The sequence below is a fragment of the Anabrus simplex genome, chromosome 1 (genome assembly GCF_040414725.1).
Source record: "Anabrus simplex isolate iqAnaSimp1 chromosome 1, ASM4041472v1, whole genome shotgun sequence".
In the NCBI taxonomy this organism is placed as follows: Eukaryota; Metazoa; Arthropoda; class Insecta; order Orthoptera; family Tettigoniidae; genus Anabrus; species Anabrus simplex.
This window is the reverse complement of record NC_090265.1, coordinates 1,458,823,698-1,458,849,060: the sequence shown is the minus strand read 5'-3', so window position 1 is coordinate 1,458,849,060 and position 25,363 is coordinate 1,458,823,698. Positions and strand designations below refer to the sequence as shown.

The 25,363-nt window shown below is 38.7% G+C and overlaps 1 protein-coding gene across 4 annotated transcripts in view; it reads left to right on the top strand.

Moving 5' to 3' along the window:
* The window catches only part of LOC136858420 (importin-11), a 403,457-nt gene that overhangs the window by 226,712 nt on the left and 151,382 nt on the right, over positions 1–25,363 (top strand). For all 4 annotated transcript variants that reach the window (XM_067137950.2, XM_067137948.2, XM_067137949.2 and 1 more), the window contains exon 12: positions 24,506–24,670. In XM_067137950.2, coding sequence (XP_066994051.1) covers positions 24,506–24,670 — 165 coding nt within the window. The remainder of the gene's footprint in view (positions 1–24,505; positions 24,671–25,363) is intronic.

Sequence of the window (25,363 nt, the reverse complement as noted above, 5' to 3'; positions counted from 1 at the left end):
TTGTCATCGAAGAAGAACACAACAGCTCTCCAACCTTCACGTCAGAAAACCATACCAACGTTGAGAATTTCCACCCATCATCATCTCTGCAACTTTCTTTTTACAAATTAGGCCAACTATAAACATCTGGTGAACTTCTTGTCAACGCAATCTTGCCGAATAAATCTAAAATAACGTACGAAATGTTGACCAATAAACATCACGGACAAACGCATGCCAACGTCAAGTAACTTTTGTCAAGCAATTGGAATGTTTTCCCTTCATATTTTTTATAGTAAGCTGTATATTTTGACTTATATCTTTTTACCATATATTTAGCAGTTATTTGACCTACATTTCAAACTTTGACTACGGCTTTAAGCCATCAACTGTCTTTTATAGTCACATGACGCCTTCATTTTTAAATGTACCTCTTATGAATCTACCAGTTTTTATGTATCAATTGTTTGTATTATATATTCTCATTGAACTGATTTCATATGCCTTCCACTATGTATTAGACATCTATTAATGACTACGGCTTTAAGCCGTACAATCTTACGACGTCCTAATTAACAAAGAACTACATATGTGTTTATCATTTTATTAGATCTATAGTTATTTCATTGAACATTTTATATTTACTACCTTTGAATCCACTAGTTTCTAGTATCATTTGAATGTAATGTATATTCTCATAGAACTGATATTTTATGCCTTCCACTATGTATTAGACATCTATTAATGACTACGGCTTCAAGCCACCTTCTTTTACTATAGTACAATCAAACAAGTCCTATTCAACAAAGAACTACATATGTTTTTATCAATATATTAGATTTTTAGTTACTTCATGAACATGTTTATAACTAACGTAAATTTTACCTCTCTTATAATCATCAAACACATTTTTGAATATCTTTAACCAGATGCCTGGTAAAATAATAAGGTTTTTGATAATGACTGAAGATGCCTCACAGTGAGAGGCGAAACATGTCTCATCTGAATAATGTTTTAAAGTAAATGCCAACTTCTTGTAATGTATTGAATAGGTGGAAATAAACAAAAGATATTATCCTATATACAGTTTACATACCACTTAGTCGAGCAGCTCTTCTTCTTTCTCTCAATTCTTCCCAACCCAAACATTGCAACATTTTTGTAACGCTACTCTTTTGTCGGAAATCGCCCAGAACAAATCGAGCTGCTTTTCTTTGGATTTTTTCCAGTTCTTGAATCAGGTAATCCTGGTGAGGGTCCCATACACTGGAACCATACTCTAGTTGGGGTCTTACCAGAGACTTATATGCCCTCTCCTTTACATCCTTACTACAACCCCTAAACACCCTCATAACCATGTGCAGAGATCTGTACCGTTTATTTACAATCCCATTTATGTGATTGGCCCAATGAAGATCTTTCCTTATATTAACACCTAGATACTTACAATGATCCCCAAAAGGAACTTTCACCCCATCAATGCAGCAATTAAAACTGGGAGGACTTTTCCTACTTGTAAAACTCACAACCTGACTTTTAACCCCGTTTATCAACATACCATTGCCTGCTGTCCATCTCACAACATTTTCGAGGTCACGTTGCAGTTGCTCACAATCTTGTAACTTATTTATCACTCTATAGAGAATAACATCATCCGCAAAAAGCCTTACCTCCGATTCCACTCCTTTACTCCATGTATATATATAAGAAAACATAAATGTTCGATAATACTGCCTTGAGGAATTCCCCTCTTAATTATTACAGGGTCAGATAAAGCTTCACGTACTCTAATTCTCTGAGATCTATTTTCTAGAAATATAGCAACCCATTCAGTCACTCTTTTGTCTAGTCCAATTGCACTTATTTTTGCCAGTAGTCTCCCATGATCCACCCTATCAAATGCTTTAGACAGGTGAATCGCGATACAGTCCATTTGACCTCCAGAATCCAAGATATCTGCTATATCTTGCTGGAATCCTACAAGTTGAGCTTCAGTGGAATAACCTTTCCTAAAACCGAATTGCCTTCTATCGAACCAGTTATTAATTTCACAAACATGTCTAATATAATCAGAAAGAATGCCTTCCCAAAGCTTACATACAATGCATGTCAAACTTACTGGCCTGTAATTTTCAGCTTTATGTCTATCACCCTTTCCTTTATACACAGGGGCAACTATAGCAACTCTCCATTCATCTGGTATAGCTCCTCCGACCAAATAATAATCAAATAAGTACTTCAGATATGGTACTATATCCCAACCCATTGTCTTTAGTATATCCCCAGAAATCTGATCAATTCCAGTCGCTTTTCTAGTTTTTGTCTTTTGTATCTTGTTGTAAATGTCATTGTTATCATATGTAAATTGTATTACTTCTTTGGCGTTAGTCTCCTCCTCTATCTCGACATTTTCCTTGTAACCAACAATCTTTACATACTGCTGACTGAATACTTCTGCCTTTTGAAGATCCTCACATACACACTCCCCTTGTTCATTAATTATTCCTGGAATGTCCTTCTTGGAACCTGTTTCTGCCTTAAAATACCTGTACATACCCTTCCATTTTTCACTAAAATTCGTATGACTGCCAATTATGCTAGCCATCATATTATCCTTAGCTGCCTTCTTTGCTAGATTCAATTTTCTAGTAAGTTCCTTCAGTTTCTCCTTACTTCCACAGCCTAACTTACAGCTCTTCTGAAGAACATGCTGACAAATCGTTACTTCAAGGTCATCATAGGGCAAAGGACAAGCAAGTCTTTTACAGTAAAAAATGGACTACCTCAAGGGTCTGTATTAGCCCCAGTACTTTTCAACTTGTACACCAGTGACATGCCTGACACCATCGGCAAGAAATTCTGCTATGCTGACGACTTAGCCATCGCTGTACAAACTGTCACGTTAGAAGAGGGGGAAAGCATTCTCTCAAATGACTTGGAAACCGTGAATGCATACTACACGAAGTGGAGACTTTGCCCAAATCCAGCTAAGATGGATGTATGCTCATTCCATCTGTGTAACCAAATAGCTCACCACAAGCTTAACGTTGTGTTCTGCCAACAGAGAATTAAGCATTATTTCAACCCCAAGTACTTTGGCATCACCTTAGACTGTTCTTTAACATACAAAAAAACACCTGGAAAATACAAGTCAGAAACTTAAGTCAAGAAACATCATCATGATGAAACTAGCTGGTACGACATGGGGAGTTGATGCACCCACACTACGCACTACTGCCCTCTCCATAGTTTATCCAGTGGCTGAATATTGTGCTCTAGCGTGGCAATGTAGCGCTCATACTAGGAAGATAGATGTCCATTTGAATGAATGTATGAGAACCATAACAGGCACACTAAAATCCATCCCAATCCCGTGGCTACATATTATCAGTAACATACCACCTTCAGAACTGAGATGACAGGAAGCAACTATACGCGAGTGGAAAAAGTTACACCATCCTGATCATCCACAGAATTTCCCAATCCATGAGGTCCTTACTGACCTACCTCCTCCTCGTCTTAAATCAAGGAACCCAATATGGCACGACATAACTGGCTTCAATATCCAGGAAAAATGGCGTCAAAACTTGAGCTCTGCATGTGTGAAACACCAAGGCATCCAAGACCCCACAACTGGACTCCCAGGATTTAACCTGAAGAGACACCAATGGTCTAAACTCAACCGTTTAAGAACAGGCCACGCTAGATGTAATGCCATGCTACATAAGTGGAGACTTCGAGAATCCCCCCTGCCTATGATTGCGGAGCCCCTTCCCAGTCAGTGCAGCACATTATTGAGGAGTGCCCTCTGAGGAAGTATGGTGGACCAGCCCAACATGTCATTAGTGCTACAGCCCCTTTCTTAGAATTGCTACAGCAACTGGACATTGATTTGTAAATGTGAACACTACCAACATTCTTGTCCTTGTATATAGTGTGAATTATCTTTTTCTTTTGTATACTTGCCATATGATAAATAAATAATCATAGTATTACACTGCTGTCTCATGGTCTGAAAATATTGAAAAAAAAAGTCATAGAGAACAGAATCAGAAATATTGTTGAATCATTCCTAGAGTAAGAACAGTATAGTTTTAAGCCAGGAATGGAAACTATAGATCTCATCTTTGCAGTTTGGATGCTGATAGACCAATACTAGGAGACTATCTATCAAGCCCACCTGGTGGCCACGATCATTATGGCATTGAAGACTATATGGTCTGATACCATTGTTAGCTGGTTCGAGTCCCATTGGTTGAAAAATATTTCACCATCAGAATGTTGGCCAGCACCGTAGAGGAGGTGGTCGAATACAATTCCTAATCACCAGATTCCATGTCAAATGTCTGGATTAAATTCCAAACCTCTCCGCAGTGCTCGTATGGAGTATGGGCATATGACTGTGTTGATGGTGATCCTTCCGTCAGATGGGGACGTAAACTTTGAGCAGACCCCTTGGTGTTATTCAACAGGAGTAGGCTACATGTCGACACTGGGTTTTACCCTCTCCCTGCCTCATTATGATCGTCATCCCACTTCCAGACGTGCAGGTCACGTATGGGCATCAAATAGAAAGACATGCTCCGGGCAAGCCGAACATTTCCTCAGACATCTCGTCACTAAAAGCCATACAATAAATAAAATAAATCTGTCTCAGGAGATTATCTCCTCGGTAAGATCTAGGAATCGAGACTGAAGTAGTTTGGACACATGAAGAGGATACCAGTAAACAGAACTCAAGGAGGGAAGTCAACCTGTGGGAAGACCAAAAAGAAAGTGGATTTAGTGAAGAAGGATGTACTGCAGACAGGACATAGTCGGGACAAGTTAGTAGAAGAACAGTGGTACATGGTACAAGGACAAGAAGAGTTGGAAAGGGCTCGTACATCACACCCAAGCAACTGGAGATCGTTTAAAATTAAGATGATGGAAGTAGTTTCTGGAATATCTGTAACAGTTTCAAGATTATCTTTACTTATACTAGTTACTAACTTTGGCAACATTCTGTTTTCTCATATAAGTACTGATATTATGTTTAGATTCAGATAATGTTAAAAATTAAATAATTGAAAAAGAGGTTCAACCTATTCAATACATAAAAGAAAGGAATGTAGTGATTAAATTCTTATTTAATAGTGATTAGAAATGGGACCGGTTTCGACCCTAGTCCAGGTCATCGTCAGCCATTCAAAACATAAAAAAGAAGAAAAACAATGCATATGAAAAAGAATAAGTGAACTCTGGATCGGTATAAGATGAAATATAAATTGATGATGGGGGTAGAAAATTGTGAGTCACTTGAAATAAAACAGTACGTAATATTATGAAAGGTAGTACGGCACACGCAATGATAAGTAAAGTCTCTCAATGTTTAAGAATAGTGGAGAACGGTCAAATGGGTCAGCTTTCACACTCTGTCAGGCACAAAGTCACAACACTATCGAACAACATATGAAGATCCATAAAAATTTTGAAGTCGCAGACAAATAGATTTACAGAAGCAAACCGCCTGCTCTCGGTGATCAGCGCGGCACATCCAAGGTCATGCGCTGTGGTCTCGAACGCCAAAGTAGAATGGAGAATATCCTGAAGGTCCAGTATTTGCCTCGGTTGCGGGAAGTTAAGTACGTATATATAGAAATATACAACGCAATTCAGTATAATTGAATGAGTAATTGTGCTCCTGCTGAGTTCTTGGAAAACAGTTGACTTGAAAAAACAATTGTAAAGAGAAAAAAATGTAGTAAAAAGCGCAATATCAGAAAACAAATGAAAACATATATGCACAATGCGCTATTTTTTAAATTGAAAAAATTTAGGTCATGATTGAAGTAGTCGAAGTTGGCGCAAGACAAGAGTTAAAATTTGAATGAGGAGAACTGAAATGAAGGTAGTGGGTTTTTTTTAATAGAAAAGGTAGAATAAATTAATACCGGTAGAGGAAGAGTGATAGTGAAATAAGAGAAGAACAAAGGAAATTGAAGATAAATGGTGTTGAAGAAGGATAAGATAGGGAAATGAAAGAGGGGTAGTTTAGGGTGGGTTAGGAGGGTGGGTTATTGGAGGTAGAAAATGTGGGTGGGAACTTTGTAAGGCATGGAAAATAGAATTGGGGTTTTGGAATTTGGAATTTTTGAGAAGAAAAATTAGGAAGTCGAAAAGGATGTTGGGTTTTTCAGAAATGTCGTTTAAATTGAAATTAGGGTTGAAGTACTGGTCAAGGTGAATAAAGCAATTTTCAGTTATGTTTAAGAGGGGGCCTTTGTTAATGATCTTAAGTATTTTCATGTCATTTTCAATACTGGTGAAACTATGCTTTGAGTCTTGTATGTGCTGTCCTATGGCAGAGAATCTGTTGTATTTAATGGCGTTGACATGTTCAGAGTACCTGATATTGAAGTTGTGGCCAGTTTGTCCGACGTAGGAGGAATTACAGTTGTTGCATTTGAATCTGTATACACCAGATTTAGAAAAAGCATTAGATTTATTTAGAGATTTAGAGTTGTGTAAGATATCAAGATTTCTGTTGTTAGTTCTAAAAGAAATTTTCATGTTATGTTTTTTAAAAATATTAGTTATTTTATAAGCATCCTGAGTGAAAGTGAAGGTGGAAAAAGCAGTTGGTTTTATTGTGTCTTTAGATAAAGTGGTTTTTGGACGGTGTTTGATTTTGTTGATGATGCGGTTTATGAAGGAGTTGTTAAAGCCATTGAATTTAGCGATGTTGCGGATGGTGTTTAATTCGTTATTTAAATCTTTTTTGGACATAGAGGTGTTGAAGGCACGAAAAATTAAGCTGTTATAAGTAGCACGTTTATGAGCTTGAGGGTGCGAAGAATCTTGTCGTATTGTGGTTGCTGTTTGGGTTGGTTTTCTGAAAATTTTGTAAGATAAAGAAGAAGGATGTCTAGTGATAGTTAGGTCTAGAAAATTAAGAGTTTGGTTGTGTTCTGATTCGAGGGTGAATTTAATGTTAGAGTCTAAGTTGTTGAGGTGAAGAAGTGTAGAGGCTGTGTTGGTTGATTCTTCACTAGACATCCTTCTTCTTTATCTTACAAAATTTTCAGAAAACCAACCCAAACAGCAACCACAATACGACAAGATTTTTCACACCCTCAAGCTCATAAACGTGCTACTTATAACAGCTTAATTTTTTGTGCCTTCAACACCCCTATGTCCAAAAAAAGATTTAAATAACGAATTAAACACCATCCGCAACATCGCTAAATTCAATGGCTTTAACAACTCCTTCATAAACCGCATCATCAACAAATTCAAACACCGTCCAAAAACCACTTTATCTAAAGACACAATAAAACCAACTGCTTTTTCCACCTTCACTTTCACTCAGGATGCTTATAAAATAACTAATATTTTTAAAAAACATAACATGAAAATTTCTTTTAGAACTAACAACAGAAATCTTGATATCTTACACAACTCTAAATCTCTAAATAAATCTAATGCTTTTTCTAAATCTGGTGTATACAGATTCAAATGCAACAACTGTAATTCCTCCTACGTCGGACAAACTGGCCACAACTTCAATATCAGGTACTCTGAACATGTCAACGCCATTAAATACAACAGATTCTCTGCCATAGGACAGCACATACAAGACTCAAAGCATAGTTTCACCAGTATTGAAAATGACATGAAAATACTTAAGATCATTAACAAAGGCCCCCTCTTAAACATAACTGAAAATTGCTTTATTCACCTTGACCAGTACTTCAACCCTAATTTCAATTTAAACGACATTTCTGAAAAACCCAACATCCTTTTCGACTTCCTAATTCTTCTTCTCAAAAATTCCAAATTCCAAAACCCCAATTCTATTTTCCATGCCTTACAAAGTTCCCACCCACATTTTCTACCTCCAATAACCCACCCTCCTAACCCACCCTAAACTACCCCTCTTTCATTTCCCTATCTTATCCTTCTTCAACACCATTTATCTTCAATTTCCTTTATTCTTCTCTTATTTCACTATCACTCTTCCTCTACCGATATTAATTTATTCTACCTTTTCTATTAAAAAAAAACACTACCTTCATTTCAGTTCTCCTCATTCAAATTTTAACTCTTGTCTTGCGCCAACTTCGACTACTTCAATCATGACCTAAATTTTTTCAATTTAAAAAATAGCGCACTGTGCATATATGTTTTCATTTGTTTTCTGATATTGCGCTTTTTACTACATTTTTTCTCTTTACAATTGTTTTTTCAAGTCAACTGTTTTCCAAGAACTCAGCAGGAGCACACTTACTCATTCAATTATACTGAATTGCGTTGTATATTTCTATATATACGTACTTAACTTCCCGCAACCGAGGCAAATACTGGACCTTCAGGATATTCTCCATTCTACTTTGGCGTTCGAGACCACAGCGCATGACCTTGGATGTGCCGCGCTGATCACCGAGAGCTGGCGGTTTGCTTCTGTAAATCTATTCGTCTGCGACTTCAAAATTTTTATGGATCTTCATATGTTGTTCGATAGTGTTGTGACTTTGTGCCTGACAGAGTGTGAAAGCTGACCCATTTGACCGTTCTCCACTATTCTTAAACATTGAGAGACTTTACTTATCATTGCGTGTGCTGTACTACCTTTCATAATATTACGTACTGTTTTATTTCAAGTGACTCACAATTTTCTACCCCCATCATCAATTTATATTTCATCTTATACCGATCCAGAGTTCACTTCTTCTTTTTCATATGCATTGTTTTTCTTCTTTTTTATGTTTTGAACGGCTGACGATGACCTGGACTAGGGTCGAAACCGGTCCCATTTCTAATCACTATTAAATAAGAATTGAATCACTACATTCCTTTCTTTTATGTATTGAATAGGTTGAACCTCTTTTTCAATTATTTAATTTTTAATGTTAATACTTTCAATACGGAACAATGAAATTTTGATCTTTAAATAGATTCAGATAAGTCGGAAAATTTGCCTTTCAGATAAAAAGTAGTCATCGCTGTTCTTTACAGTGCAGTGTTAACTGTACAGTCCTTCATTACAATTTACTCTACTAAAGTCTCAAAGTCGCCCATTGTTAAGTGTTTTGAACACACTGCGTACTTGATCTAGAAGGTTTAAAGTTCTTTCTAGATATTTTAATTACCAGAATTTGAATTGTTTGGATGACTTTTGATGATTAGGAAACCGATGAAAAGAGAGAGATTTGTTTTTTCCAGGATTAGAATTGCAACCAAACACCCAACACTGAAGTGTCTTGCAACTATCATCAATATGTTAAAGAGCTGTAGTAATCTTGTTGCGTGCATGTTGTTGCTTGAATCTGAACTAGCAAATGTTGGAAGTGATGTCATTACTTTCAGTATTCATCCGTTTATTTCCAAAGTGCTTGCATCAGATTCTTATGTGGAAAGCCGTCTGTTTTCAGCTTTGTATCATTTCACACTGGACTGCTCCTTTAAGTAGTCGAAGTACACAGTTTAAAAAATTTAGGGGAACACGTTTTTGAACGTATGTCATGCTCCACAAAACAATACCTCACATGCAGGTATATTACCAACTAAACCTATATTCTTTACCGTTCAAGTATACAAAAGAACATTGATGGATTTGCGTTTATTTTCAGAACACAAATGGAAATGTCCAAATAGGGGAGAAACCTAAGTGATAACAGTTCTCCAAGGTGGATTTTTATCACAGTTGGAGAACTTCAGTATGGTGTATGTCCTCCACGAGCATTTATCACAGCTTGGCACCTATGTGGCATGCTCTGTATAAGTCAACGGAGGTCACATTGCGGTATCAGGTCCCATTCTTCAATGAGAGCCTGTTCGAGGTCTTGAAGAGTCCATGTTGGAACAGGACGCCCACGAACACATCTGGCAAGCCTATCCCACACATGCTTGATGGGATTAAAGTCGGGACTCACTGCCGGCCATTCCATCTCTTGAATGTCCAGCTCTCGCAAGACAGCTCTGGTGATGCGCGCTACACGAGCCCTGGCATTGTCGTGCACGAGTACAAATTCAGGGCCAACACCGTATGCAACAACCAACATGCTGTAACATTATCTGCTCTATGTACCCTGCAGCGAAGATGACCACGGACAATGATAAGATACGTATGGCCATCAATACCGATGCCACCCCACACAATCACAGAACCTTGTCCGAATCGGTTGCCTTCCATGACAACATTTGACATGTGCTGCTCACCACGGCATCTCCATACTTGTTGACATCCATCACACTGTGTCAGGGGAAATCTGGACTCTTCTGTCAACAACACAAGTCTCCATTGGCGAAGTTGCCAGTTGACGTGGGTATGGGCAAAACGAAGGCTAGCTGTGCGATGTTGCTGCGTTAAACAGGGCACTCGAACAGGACGTCCGGGTCATAAGGACACTTTTCTTAACCTGTTCCTTACTGTCTGGTCAGACAACGTGACTTCAGTGACCCTCCCGAGGTCTTGTTGCAGTTCTCTGGCAGTTGCTGAACAACGCCGCATCCATGACCTTGTCCAACCCTCCTTGTGAACTGGTCTGCCTTATTGTAGCGATTCCACAAGCGTTGAATAACTGATGGAGAGACATTCAGATCCACAGCAACACGATTGAAAGTCCATCCTTCCTGGATCAAAGTGACTTGAACCTCGTTAAGATGTATCGTGAGACGTGCAGGTTTACGTACAATGTGCTCAAATGACCGCAGTAGACTGTGTACCTCACAACGACACACGGACGCACTGCTATTCGCTTTGTCTTGAGGGGTCACCTGACAGTTTAATGCATGGCTACGCCTACAAATGGTGTATAGCTTCGATTTGACATATCCCGAGTAGCTAAGGTCTGAAGGTATGCTTGTACGACCATGGAACTCCATCTACCAAATTAACGTTCACATACCGGACGTTACAAAACATGTTCCCCTAATTTTTTTGAACTGTGTATTAGAGAAATACCTCTCAAACACTCAAAGTATTAGAAAACTTGATTTGTATAAATTACTATCTTTATTGTTCATATGGTGGTTAGGTTATCGAAAGTGTGTTTGCCGTCATGATAACTGGTACAGTTTGACAGTAATAAATTATAAACCTCTTTCAATGAAATAGGTTCATTTGCAATGAACTACAGTATTTCATTCCATGTGATATCATACCTAAGCTCTGGCCCCCTGGGCTATATTTGAATTATTGTAAGTCAGAAGTTAATAGTGGTAAAGAAATGCATGGTATGATATAACAGAGCTGAGCAAGATGAATTTAATGGTGAACTACTGATATTCTTATTCCTTCCCCTGGAATTTTATCTCCTTTCGCTTGTGTTCACTACTCACTGTTTAATGCCATGTATCGAGCTAAGGTCAATGCTCAGTTTTGCATTCCATAACTCATCTGTAGACTGCTCTTTGACTTTGTTTTGTAAATGATAGCTGTCATCTTCTAGGCACTGTGTGAACTGTTGTGATCCTAAAGACTGGACAACCGGGCGAGTTAGCTTTGCGGTTAGGAGCGCACGGCTGTAAGCTCGCATCCAAGAGATAGTGGGTTCGAATCCCACTGTCGGCAGCCCTGAAGATGGTTTTCCGTGGTTTCAACGGTCAAGATTATTAATAGTTTCTGTGGTTTCCAATTTTCACACCAGGCAAATGCTGGGGCTGTACCTTAATTAAGGCCACGGCCGCTTCCTTCCCATTCCTAGGTCTTTCCTATCCCATTTTCGCCATAAGACCTATCTGTGTCAGTGCGACGTAAACCAAAAAAAGAAAAAAAAGGCTAGGCAGGCTGGGGACTTGGGTTTGATTCTAAGAGCAATACACAACAAATCAGATTGACCTATCACTAAGTCAAGGGTTATGAATTTCATTTTGTTGGTCCGTACTGAACTGAGAATAACATATGAATAGTAACACAGTAAGGTTTCCACCTATTCAGTACTAATATTTATTTACAATGTTATAAATTACATGGAACTAGTTTCGACCCGCCTAGGGGTCATCATCAGCCATATTAAAGCATACATAAGTATTTTGTCGAATCCTAAAAACATGTTATTTTTAACTGTAATAATCGTATGGATTTTATAATTTATAAAGTGAAGTTTGGTAATGAGATGAGAAATGTTAGTATGGTACAGGTGAGTAGTAAATAATAATATATGTACAAACAAGTTTGGAACAAAGTACTAGTGGGGTGCTTAGAGTTGTAAAATATAACCTCGTGGATGTCAGTAGTCCTCGTACTACAGAAACAATGTAAAATGACACATATAAACATATATACAAGTATGTACAAAGTTTGGAGAGTAAAGAGTGATACTCTTTTAATGTTGAGTTGGCTTGACACTGATCACTTAAGCGGAGAAATTAGGTATTTGGTGTATTAAAGCTGTGTTGGTCAGTTGCGTTGTTGGTTGTTGGACGTGAAGTTGTTTTTGAATTTCTGGTTGAGAAGAAGGTGGAAACTGCGCGTGGATTGATTCTCAGTTTTTAGCGGAAACCAAATTGGACCTGTTTAAATGGAGAAAGTCAGTAAAAACAAAAATGGAGATAGGAAAAGGTTAACATAAAGTGAAAGGACGCTTACCTCGCGCTGCGGTGTGTGGAGTATAGCTGATGGTGTGCGATTGTCCTTTCACTTTATGTTAACCTTTTCCTATCTCCATTTTTGTTTTTACTGACTTTCTCCATTTAAACAGGTCCAATTTGGTTTCCGCTAAAAACTGAGAATCAATATATCCACGCGCAGTTTCCACCTTCTTCTCAACCAGAAATTCAAAAACAACTTCACGTCCAACAACCAACAACGCAACTGACCAACACAGCTTTAATACACCAAATACCTAATTTCTCCGCTTAAGTGATCAGTGTCAAGCCAACTCAACATTAAAAGAGTATCACTCTTTACTCTCCAAACTTTGTACATACTTGTATATTTGTTTATATGTGTCATTTTACATTGTTTCTTTAGTACGAGGACTACTGACATCCACGAGGTTATATTTTACAACTCTAAGCACCCCACTAGTACTTTGTTCCAAACTTGTTTGTACATATATTATTATTTACTACTCACCTGTACCATACTAACATTTCTCGTCTCATTACCAAACTTCACTTTATAAATTATAAAATCCATACGATTATTACAGTTAAAAATAATATGTTTTTAGGATTCGACAAAATACTTATGTATGCTTTAATATGGCTGATGATGACCCCTAGGCGGGTCGAAACTAGTTCCATGTAATTTATAACATTGTAAATACATATTAGTACTGAATAGGTGGAAACCTTACTGTGTTACTATTCATATGCTATCACTAAGGACCTTATTTTTTGGTGAAATAAAACTGTGACTTTCGATGTTAAAACTGACATTATTTTGGTGGGTATTTCGTGAAATAAACTGCTGAACTGATCGATGATTCTTGTGAAATCTTCCTTATAGTATGGGGTAAATCTAACTAATTTTTGGTGAGGGTTTTTAAAGTGAACTCTTATAATGTTTCCTTGTTGTAAAATCTTAAAACAACCAAAGATACTAAATGTTGTAGAAATAAATATACAAATCACTGATACCTGGAAATAAAGTTAAGTGATCTGCCCTGTAATATGAATTTATATGTAGGCTACATTTTTTTACATGTTGAATTACTTTTCTCCAAAGTACAAACTAGCAATGTTTCAACATTATTAGCAGGCAGAGTTGTGCGATGGTCAGAAAGTATCTTTGTGTAAGCAAGGAAGCCCCTCTTGCTGTCCACATTAGATGCTGGAAACCATAAAGCTTGCGAAAACTTGGATACAAATTCACTGTATTCTTCTATCAAACCTCCTGAAACTTCACTACAATGTCTTCTTTCTTCTCCTCTACCAGATGTGCTTTCAATGCATTTTGTTAAGCCATACAGCCCTGAAGATGTTCATAGATAAGCTGGTGCTCCCTGGCCAGCTAAAACGGTTAAAGCGCTGGCTTTCTGAGCCGAAGTTGGCAGATTCTATCCTGGCTCAGTCCGTTGCTCAAATAAGTCAGCCCCGTGTCATTAGTTTTACTGGCTCATGAAAGAACTCCTGCGGGACAACATTCCGGCATCTCAGCGTCTCTGAAAATCGTAACAGTTGTTAGTGGAACGTAAAAACAATATCATTATTACTACTCAACCAGGCAATTTATTTACAATATGGCTACTAATACCATTACATTTTAACAATAAAGACAGCATTATTTATCTTTCCTTTATTTTCATTCACTTCCTAATGCCAGAATTATCCAATTTTTCTAGAGAAATGTTGGCTTACATGATTGATTTTGTTGTGTCTACTACAAATTGATCTCCATCTCTCTTAAACTTCTTTGCGGTGTGTGAAGTATCGCCGATTGTTGTTTTCTGCATAGAATTATGTTCATTTGCTTCATTCTTCTTCCTCGAGTGTGTTTATATTTCTCTGCAGTGTTTATCGGACGAGTCTTTTCGTTTCCATGTAATACAAACATTACAGTATTTACACATTAGAATCTTTCTTGCAGCATCAAATACATAGAACGCCTCACTGTTGTTTTGCTCGGGCCTTGAAAAACCTATTTTGACTTTAGTTTTCGGCATTTTTATACTTAAATGCTGGACATTTGCCAAAAACAGGGTCATAAGTAGCCAACTCTTACTGCGCACTGCTCTATCTACGATCGGTCTTGTTAAGACCACAACGCCATTTGGTGTAATCGATAACAGATATCGATCTTTATGGATTACCTTCGAGATTGCGGAACTGAATACTCGTATTTCCGATACACAGTGCGCATCGCTTTGTGTGCATTTTTGTAGAGAATATACAGTGATATCAAGTGACTAAAGGAAACTACAATAGTCAAGTTGTCAGAAGCATTTAAACATTTATTGGAGAGCTACTATTTTGTATTTTTCATACCAATTTGGGTGTATTTCGTGGTTATTTGCCCAATTTGTGCAGTAAATCAAATGTTGCTATATTTTGAGAGTTCATTTTGCTAAAATACAGTACTTTCAGTACCTAGAAGGTCATATGAAGGCAAGAACGAAGATATGAAACAAATTTGTCTGAATCACTCGTACCGAAAATTACGGCCCCTACCTATCGCCAAAAATTTTACCATATATTAATAATTCTTAATAGTTCTACATACACTTTTCATATTTACAAAATACTTTTCTGGTCATTAGTGAGGGAACTCCCTAATCACAAATCAATGATTAAAACTAAAAGTATTTACAGTTCCTTTTGAAAATAACTTGAAGTACATTCTCACTCTTCAGTCTCTTAAATACATTTAATAGTTAGCTTGGTTGGATGCCTTCTTTCTTCTCTCTTCTTTCTTCCACCGGGCGAGTTGGCCGTGCGCGTAGAGGCGCGCGGCTGTGAGCTTGCATCCGGGAGATAGTAGGTTCGAATCCCACTATCGGCAGCCCTGAAGATGGTTTTCCGTGGTTTCCCATTTTCACACCAGGCAAATGCTGGGGCTGTACCTTAATTAAGGCCACGGCCGCTTCCTTCCAAGTCCTAGGCCTTTCCTATCCCATCGTCGCCATAAGACCTATCTGTGTCGGTGCGACGTAAAGCCCCTAGCTTACTTTACTTACTTCTTTCTTCCTTATTGCGGATACCAATACAGCTTCCGGCGCCTGGTCAACTACTTGAATGGAAATGCAGATCCACGGACTCAAACTCTGGACTTCTAAGTGAAGAGGCAAACCACCTCGAAGTCTAAGTCTTTCCTTTTTTATCATACTCCTGTTCATTTAAATTCCCTCAGTGAAAGTTATTGTCTCTACTGACCTTTTCGATACAGCTAACTCCAACAACCTAGTGTTAAAAAGAACTGTTCTCTGTTTCAGCTTCACATCACCTAGCATTTTCATCTACCTTCGTGCTCAGTCTTTTCTTAACCACCGAGGTCCTCCCTGTATGGACTTCACTCTGATATGTTTGTTGGTGCTTCTCCCAGATGCAAACTCCACCACGGCTACCAGGTTTATCTCTAATATGAACTTGATCACGGCTACAGAGCTTCTCTCTCTCACTACACCCTAGATCTCCGACTTATAACATCCAGTCTGTCTGTCTAGAAGTTGCCAGCATTCCTCCCAAATGTGTTTTAACCTGATTGGCTCTCGTGACCCTCCTACCACTGTAAGGATGTTCTCTACGCAAGACCTCTGGAAGTTACTATTTTCTACAGTGTCATAGCACTGCGTTTTTCCCTTCGCAGTTTGTGACATATACGGTCCTACCTAAAGTTTGGCGACAGCTAGGCGCTGACACAACATTTCACTACGTTGCACTCACTTCTGTTTCCGCTAAGTGTTACTTTATATTGAATTTTATGCATCAGTATGTGCATTAAACTCAAATAGAATGACCGGTGATTATGACAGAACTAAATTTAGACAGCTACTTTTCAAATGCAGTGACAGCAGTACTCTGTTTCCTTACCGATGTACTGTATATGCTCAATGGCAAGCAATTACAAGAAAATGCTGGTGTCTAGCATGACAGAGAATGAAATATTGGCATCAGTTTCAGCTCAAATTACAGAGTGTGACTACGGAAGTGACCAACTTTTCAAGGCAAGTAGTGAAAATAATGTCAGAACGAGATCTGAATGACAGTAATAATTACAGCTCCAGGCGAGTTGGCCATGCGGTTAGGGGCGCGCAGCTGTGAGCTTTCATCCAGGAAATAGTGGGTTCGAACCCCACTGTCGGCAGCCCTGAAGATGGTTTACCGTGGTTTCCCATTTTCACACCAGGCAAAATGCTGGGGCTGTACCTTAATTAAGGCCATGGACTCTTCCTTCGTATTCATAGGCCTTTCCTATCCCATCATCGCCATAAGACCTATCTGTGCGACATGAAATAAATTATTTTAAAAAATAAAATAAAATGACGACAGTGATGCTTGTTATGGAGGAGGTGGTAATGTGTTGCACTATCCCAAACCTAACCAGCACATACAACATTCAAAAACTGCTTGGAGATGGTGGAAAACAGGTAACGTAGGCTTGCTTACATGTCCTTTTTGGGCAGAATTACAGTACTGGCAACTATTTTTTATAGACCACCTCTTAACCTCAATGGAAAATGAGATCAGTGAAAAGTGAAGCTAAGAATTCAGCGAAACACTCCACTTCAAAAGAGGTCTATATTGTGTACATAGAAGAATTTCACATTTGAAGAATTGAAGGCCTTGATCGGTGTAGTGATAAATGTGGGAATAATAATACGCAGGGCTGAGTGACTCAGACAGTTGAGACGCTGGCTTTCTGACCCCAACTTAGCAGGTTCGTTCCTGGCTCAGTCTGGAGGTATTTGAAGGTGCTCAGATAAGTCAGCCTTGTTTTGGTAGATTTGCTAGCATGTAAAATATCTTCCGCCGGACAAACTTCCGGCACCTTGGCATGTCTGAAAACCATAAAAGTAGTTAGTGGGAAGTAAAACAAATATCATTAATAATAATAATAATAATAATAATAATAATAATAATAATAATATACATCATGTATGGCCTCCATGAACAACAAGGCAGAAATTCAAGGTTACTTTGGAGAGGATTGGTTAGATAAGCAGTTGTTTTACAATGTTTTCTAGAGATTGATTTTTGCAAATATTTTGGTATCTTCACCTCTCCTCCCCTCATACTGACCAGGTAGGCCACAATAAAGGGGTTCTGAAGTGAAATACAATTTTTCATCCCAGGGAAAAAACTAAATGTTGACAAAACCACTGTAGGTTTTGACTAATCAAGTGGAAACTTCGTATTTATGCACTTTCGGACTGTATTATTGGATATACAGTACTTCTGCAATGGAACCTTATTTTGGTACTTTCACACCACTATGGCTCATTAGACCTTATTTACCTTTCATTACCAGGACCTTTCATTACCAGGATTGTCATCCACTAGGTTACAAAACTTTTGCATGCTATCAATGAAACACAAACAGTTTTTACACCGGCTACAAGCTAGCTGCCAAACTGTTGAAACTTAATAGTCCACATTACTGGCACTGTAATGGTCATGAGGAAAGGCTTACCTTTCCAAGTGAAATAAGTAGTAACTAAGAAAATGAAGCAGCATGACATTGTTGCAGTGAAAAAGGACGATGTCTCCTGTTTAGTTTGGAGAAACAAGATATTTATTGCCATGTTGTCAACATTCTACGATAATTCCTGTGGATTATTGAAAAGAAAAATAAGGAGAGGAGCTGAAGTTGTAGATAAATCTGTTTTTATATCGTTGTTGGCCTGCTTTTATATCGTTGTTGCACCTCAAAATACTGTTATGTGACAGTGTTGAGGGGAGAAATACTGAACTGCAGCACATGTATCACTTAGAATGAAAATTCATTGATATAGTTCATGCAGTATTGTACCTTAGATGACAGAACCTTTGTGGTCAAAGTTCTAAGCTGAAATATTATTACATAGCGGTTTTTGTAGGCACAACGACGATATGTGGTTATAATCGGTACGTACATAGAAGTGGATGTTTCTGACCATTACTTGAACCAAATCAAACCAAACCCCGTGACGCAAGAGCACCGAAGGACCTTGGCCTACCAAGAGACCGCTGCTCAGCCCAAAGGCCTGCATATTATGAGGTTTCATGTGGTTGGCATCATGAATCCTCTCTGTGTGTTATTCTTGGCTTTCTAGACCAGTGCCTCTATCTCACAGTCAGATAGCTCCTCAATTATAATCACATAGTTCGAGTGGACTTCGAATCAGCCCTCAGATCCCTGACCTGGCTGGGAATCGAACCCAGGTACGAGCCAAGCGTGCTGTCCATACACCACAGAGCAGGCGACCACTACATGAGCTCATACAAAGTTATCCAGAAGTCAGTAATGTGTTGCTCAAATTCTTTTTTTTGCTTCTGGAGGAATCCATCATGAACACCTATCTACCTACTCATTACGCAACAATCCAGCCTTAAAATATCCCATCTGAAGTTCAAGATGAATCTTGTAACACAAGTAGGTAGGAACATCCAGAGTGCTCGGAACCAGAAAAGAGGTAGACCTTCCACTCTAAATCACAAAGTATAACTAAATGGTAAGCTACATCTCTCTATCCCCATCCCCAAGGTAAAAGAAAGGACTGCCAAGGTGTGCAGCAATAGGAAAGATTCTGGTGGGGGGTGAGAGACGATCCGTTTCTTGCTAACCTGCGAGGAGCAACCAGGACATTGTTTCTGAACAGTATTGCACCATCCAAAAGTACTGATTAAATATGGAGAAAACTTTGCATACAAATTTTTGAATTTTGAACCTGTATGAAGTTAAGTGCCAGCCCCATGGTGTAGGGGTAGCGTGCCTGCCTCTTACCAGGAGTCCCCAGGTTCAATTCCCGGCCAGGTCAGGGATTTTTACCTGGATCTGACGGCTGGTTCAAGGTCCACTCAGCCTACGTGATTAGAATTGAGGAGCTATCTGATGGCGAGATAGCGACCCCGGTCTAGAAAGCCAAGAATAATGGCCAAAAGGATCCGTCGTGCTGACCACATTACACCTCGTAATCTGCAGGCCTTCGGGCTGAGCAGCAGTCACTTGGTAGGCCAAGGCCCTTCAGGGCTGTAGTGCCATGGGGTTAGGTTAGGTTATGAACACAATTGGAATTGAGGAAAAGTTCAACCTATTCAATACTAAGTGTGTCATATAAGATGTTTACAACATGTTATTTATTCGTTCAAAAAGTACCAATTTTGATGCATAGTAGAGTCATCTTCAGCTGTAAGTTACAAGATGAGCAGGATACATAACATATTAAATATTGTTTCAAAAAGTGAATTTACTTGCCCAATTTTGCAATTTTTTTTTTTTTTTTTTTTTGCCCATATATTGATATGCCTTGGATTTTGCCTGGTGGACTTTTTCATTATAAGTTAAAAGTTAAAAACCGGTACTTTATATAAATAACATGTTGTAAACATCTTATTCGACACACTTAGTATTGATTAGGTTGAACTTTTCCTCAATTCCAATTGTGAATCCCAGTTCAATCCGGAAAAATGTTTTTAACTTATTAGGTTATGAAGTTAAGTGTTTCATAATGCATCTTATACTATGACAAAAACTGGCTGAAAGAATTAGAAGTTGATAGAAGGGTATGACTCAGAAAACATAGGAGGGAAAAGGATTATTCCAAAATGGCTGAGGTACATATTTTGGGCATAGACACTCTTTTAATTGTACTTTGTATTTGTTGATTTTTAAATTAACTGCACATACCCATCGTTGACAGATTGTCTGACTCATTGGCTGAATGGTCAGCATACTGGCCTTCGGTTCGGGGGGTCCTGGGTTCAATTCCCGGCTGGGTCGGGATTTTAATCTCTTCTGATTAATTCTTCTGGCTTGGGGACTGGGTGTATGTGTCCGTTCCAACACACTCCCCATCATATTCAGACAGCATGCTACATTACCAACCACCACAGAAACCCGCAATAGTGCTTACATCCCTTCATTATAGGGTTGGCGTCAGGAAGCCAACATTGGCGACGCAGTTCGCACCCATGACCCCACAGGTGTGGGAAAAGGCAGTAGGAAAAGAAGAAAGAAGAAGACCCATAGTTAACAGATTGATTATGTTTAAGGTTCAGCTGCACTACATTTTACTGTAGGATTCAGATTCATAGTCTTCCAGTCATGCTAACTCAATGCTTCCTGGTAGACGTTTTGTGTTCTACCCCAATTTGTACCAATAATATGAGAAGTGCAACTATTGACACAGGAACAGATAACCTGGCTGGCAGTGTGAGAAGCAACTCAAGTAGAAGTTTACACCTGCAGCCTTCAGCATCTTGACCTTGTAACTTACTCGTAATCACTGTAAAGCTTATCCATACTTGGAACTGAATTCAGGCAGGTAATTAGTTGGTATCAGTAGAATCTGGGAAATAAAAATGGGCTCGTCCTTTCTTCATCCTGTTAATATCTTAGCTCCAGTTAATGTGTGATGGCCTTTTTTACGCCCATTGTCATTACAAAGTATTCATGATTTCATGTTCTGAAGTAGCATAACCATAGCCCCAATTATTATCCAGAGCATATGCACAGAAAAGTCCAAGAGCTGTGAATGAGTCATAGGGTAGTGAACTGCTTCTCCCTGATCTCCTACCATGTCATCTGAGGCGTACAGAACTTCCCTCTGTGGGTGGGAGCGGAAGAATAACATCCATAACATCCTGCCTGTTGTAAGAGGCAACTATAAGGGGCCCTAGAGGCTCTATCATGGGAGTGTGGGTTGGTGAGCATGGGGCGCTTAGCTGAGTCCTGACATTGTTTCCACTTGTGCCAGGCTCCTCACTTTCATCTTCCCTATCAGACATCCCTTGGTCAACTCTTATTCACTTCTAACCCCAATAGTATTAGGCGTTGAAACCTAGGGAGGCTTACATGTTCATGTCCTTCATGGCCCTCATCTTTGTTTGGCCAGTACCTTCATTTTTTGAAGTTTCGGACCCCTTGCATTTTTTCCCCCTGATGAGTGTTAATAGAAGATGGATGCCCGGTTATACTTCCTCTTAAAACAATAAAAGCCACCTCCACCAACACCACCACCACCACCGTACAGAACTTGTTGTGCATCAGACCTATTAAGAATGGTTTGTTAATAGTTTCAGCCTGGTGGTTCTCTAGTGTGATAATGGCATGTTCACATAGCCAACTGTTTGATCTCGATAGTAAGTCTTGAAAGCCAGAACCGAGCGAGTTGGCCATGCGGTTAGGGTTGCATAGTTCTAAACTTGCATTTGGGAGATAGTGGGTTCGAATCCCACTGTATGCTTATGGTATCTGTTTCAATGTGTCCTGTAGATGTATTGAAATGCATTCTTGTGCTCCAAGTTCCAAGTTAGCATGGCATGAGACAGGAAGTTGATAGAGTTGTAGATCAACTCTATAAATCTCCAGCACTTTTAGTAGCCAGCTGTGTGGCACAGAATCAAAAGCTTTCTTGTAATCTATGTATGTCATGCACAGGTTGCGATGCATAGTATTGGCCTATCTGCATACAACTGCATCAATGATGAGTTGTTCCTTACATCCTTTCGAACCGCATTGGCATCCAATCTGTTGTATTGCAATGATGTTATTCTGCTCGCAGTGCTTGCAGATTTGTTTGGTTATACATGGTGTTATGATCTTGTACAGTGTGGAGAGGCACATAATAGGTAGATATCTCACAGGATCATTGACTTTTTCCTCATCTTTTTGGAGAAGGTATGTGATCCCCTGAGTTAAGAATGTTGGCATTTGTGATGGATCGGTCACCACTGTATTGATGAACTTTGTTAATTTCTCATGGGTAGGCCTACTCCAAAATCTTTAATGCTAAAAGTTGTGAATTTTATCAGGTCCTGGTGCCTTCCAGTTGGGGAGATTTATAATAATGCTTGTAACAAAATCAGTCATCAGGGGTTCATGTTGGATATTTTGACATTGCAAAAACGTCTGTTCTTCCACAGCTATCCAACTTGTCTTTGTTATAGTTGACAGAAGTTGAGAATCGGTCTTCCCAAAATTCTTGAATTTGTTGCTGTGTCAGATAATCTGTTTGAACAAGTCTGAGTCTTTTTAAATTTATGATAGAATGACTTCTCAGCTTGGTCAAATAGTGCATTATCTTGTTTCCTCTTTGCTTTTTTGTATCTTGCAAGCCTGGATGAAAATACTGGCAACTTTTGCTTAATTGTATCCAGGACCTGATTAAGAGTAACATTTTTCTCATACTTTATGTGAACCTGGTACCTGTACATAATCTGCTTCACCAGTTTCAACAGCTTCTTTGACTAACCTTTAATGTATTCTTCCATACGAGCAATAGCTTGTCTGATGGCTTCTATACGATTGTTCAGTCTCCTATCCCACTTCGGAATTGTTATTGTTTTGCCAGCTTGTCCGTGCAATTGTCTTTCGGTGTTAAAGTCAGTGCCCATTGCTCTAACGACTGTCACTGCTCCACAGTAAATGTGCGCATGGAGAGCTTCAAGGCTGTCTGTGGTGTGAACGTATTCCGGAAGCACATTTTTGTTTATCACATTTACCATTTTCTTATAAATTTTAACCTTCGGTAATTTTGGTCTCAAATTTGGATCTTACCTTCAAATTCCATACTGGCTCCCTTCATTAAGTTCTCCAGTTACAATATCAAGTTGTTATCTAGGTTTTGAGGGTCAGGACCAGTGGTATCTTGTATTGGTTCCTTGTGTTGTCTGTTGTTCTGCATTTCTTCAGAATTACGAGATAAGGTGGTCAAATTTGGCTCTCAGTACTTGTGTTTGGACTATCATCATTGATTCAGATTTCATTTCGTGCTTTATTCATTGAGCAGTCATATTGAGTCTGGTCTGAGGGATCAAGTTGTTTTTTAAGATCACTCTGTATTGATCAGCTATCCGTTGTTCTTACACTAAAATGTCAGGATATTTTTGGGTGAATTCTCTGTAAAGTTTCTGCCTGTATCTAGTTAACATTTACTCCAAAATTCATAACTTTGTAGTAGATCTGCATGTCTTCGTTCATGACATTTGTCCATTTCATGCACTTTCTTGGCAGCCCTGCTTGGGTGAGCACTGGCTGTGTTTTCTGCGCAGCACCTTCAGTAGGTGAAGCTTGTGTTGTCATTGGGCTTCTTTGCTCTGTTGACTGAAACTGAGGTTGAACCCCACGAGGGCATTGACGTGTCCCTAGTCACTGATCGTTCCTTATAAATCCCGTTCCAGGACCAGCTCCACTAGGGGATGGAGAGTTTCAAGGCTGTCTATGGTGTGAACATATTCCGGAAGCACATTTTGCCACTAGCTCTGTTCAGTTCTGCACCTCTTGTCTTTAAATCTATGCAAACCAAGCCTAATCATTACCTCCAAAGGTGATGTGTAGAAATATTCTCATCCATAAAGTTCATTCCTAACAGCTTTTATCTCCTTATTCCAAGTACCCTCCTGCCATCTTCCCACCTGTTTGTACTAGCATCATTCTAACTACTTTCATATTTCTTACTTCTTACTTATTATTGAGAAGAATATTTCTGTGGCTTGGTTCTAAAAGGGCCAATGTCATTTTTAATCAAAATTGTGATATTAACTGACATACGCATTTTATCCTGGCTTGCAGCATGTTAAAAGGGCAAATGTCTCTGTTAAGTACTAAACGAACAGTTAATGTTTAATTAAATAAGCCCTTGCCAATAATGTTAGATTACCAATAAAGATTAGAGACCTGGAAATTTTTAAAGAATACGATAGAAAATAAGGTGACTTCCAGAAAGAAAGTAAAAAGTTATTTAAAGTTAGTTGTTGAAAAAAATAATTGGAAAACTATAAGCAAAACTTCAAATGCTCATAGCTCAAAAACAGGTTTTTTGACATTGGCCCTTTTAGAACCAAGCCACAGATTTACTGATGTGTATGTTGGATTATCTGTTTTTGGGAGTGATTTCCTTTGTAATCTTTGTCCGGGTATTTTCTAACTATATAAATTGTAATTCTTTCTCTTTATTTGCAGATGCATGTATTGTATGTTTTGTCTTTCATTGTGGAACGTGTTGGGTTTGCGATACGTCCTCATTCAGGCTCGCTCATCCAGTACCTGCCTTTATTGTGGGAAGAATCAGCAGAGCACAATATGCTACGCTGTGCCATTGTCTCAACTCTTGTGCATCTTGTCAAAGTAAGTTTGAGGAAAACTAGTCTTGATCAGTATTTATTATTATTGTTGTTGTTGTTGTTGTTGTTGTTGTTGAAGTGATATCATGTGGCTTTTTGCCATATGAAAGAAACAAATTGCATTGGAGAAATCATGATTAGTCTTCGTTCATCTGTGAGGAAGCAAAGTATTCGCAAAACGTATTTCCCTGCAGTAGTAGTAGTAGTAGTAGTAGTTGGTTCTCTCATACTTCAGCTTGCAGTTTAGTGACGAGAAGGTATCTCACTAAGTTGGTGTCTAGATTGTTCAACTAAGAAGGAATTTATTTAGTTTTTGGACTATAAATGAGGCATTGAGTTGCAAAACTTATCTTATCCAAAATTTTAAAAAATTAAGTTAGCTGTATTTTCAGTTTAACTGGTCATTTCTGGACATGAATCCAACAGCTTTAGTTAACAAAACATATCTTATCCATATATAATTAATGTGTACAAAACACAGTTTTCTGCAAAACTTGTCATCCAGTGGCCGTTGTTGCAAAGCTCACACTATCCTCATTGTTCTTGGGTGCTACAAAACTGGTCTTATCTGTATTTCTGAGCCATGTGTTTTGTTGTGGAAAACTCTGTCTTATTCATATCCAGTCAGTAGGCCTATTACAACTGCCATTTGTACCATAACTTCACTGTCTGTGAAGGAGATTCTGCAGTTGCACAG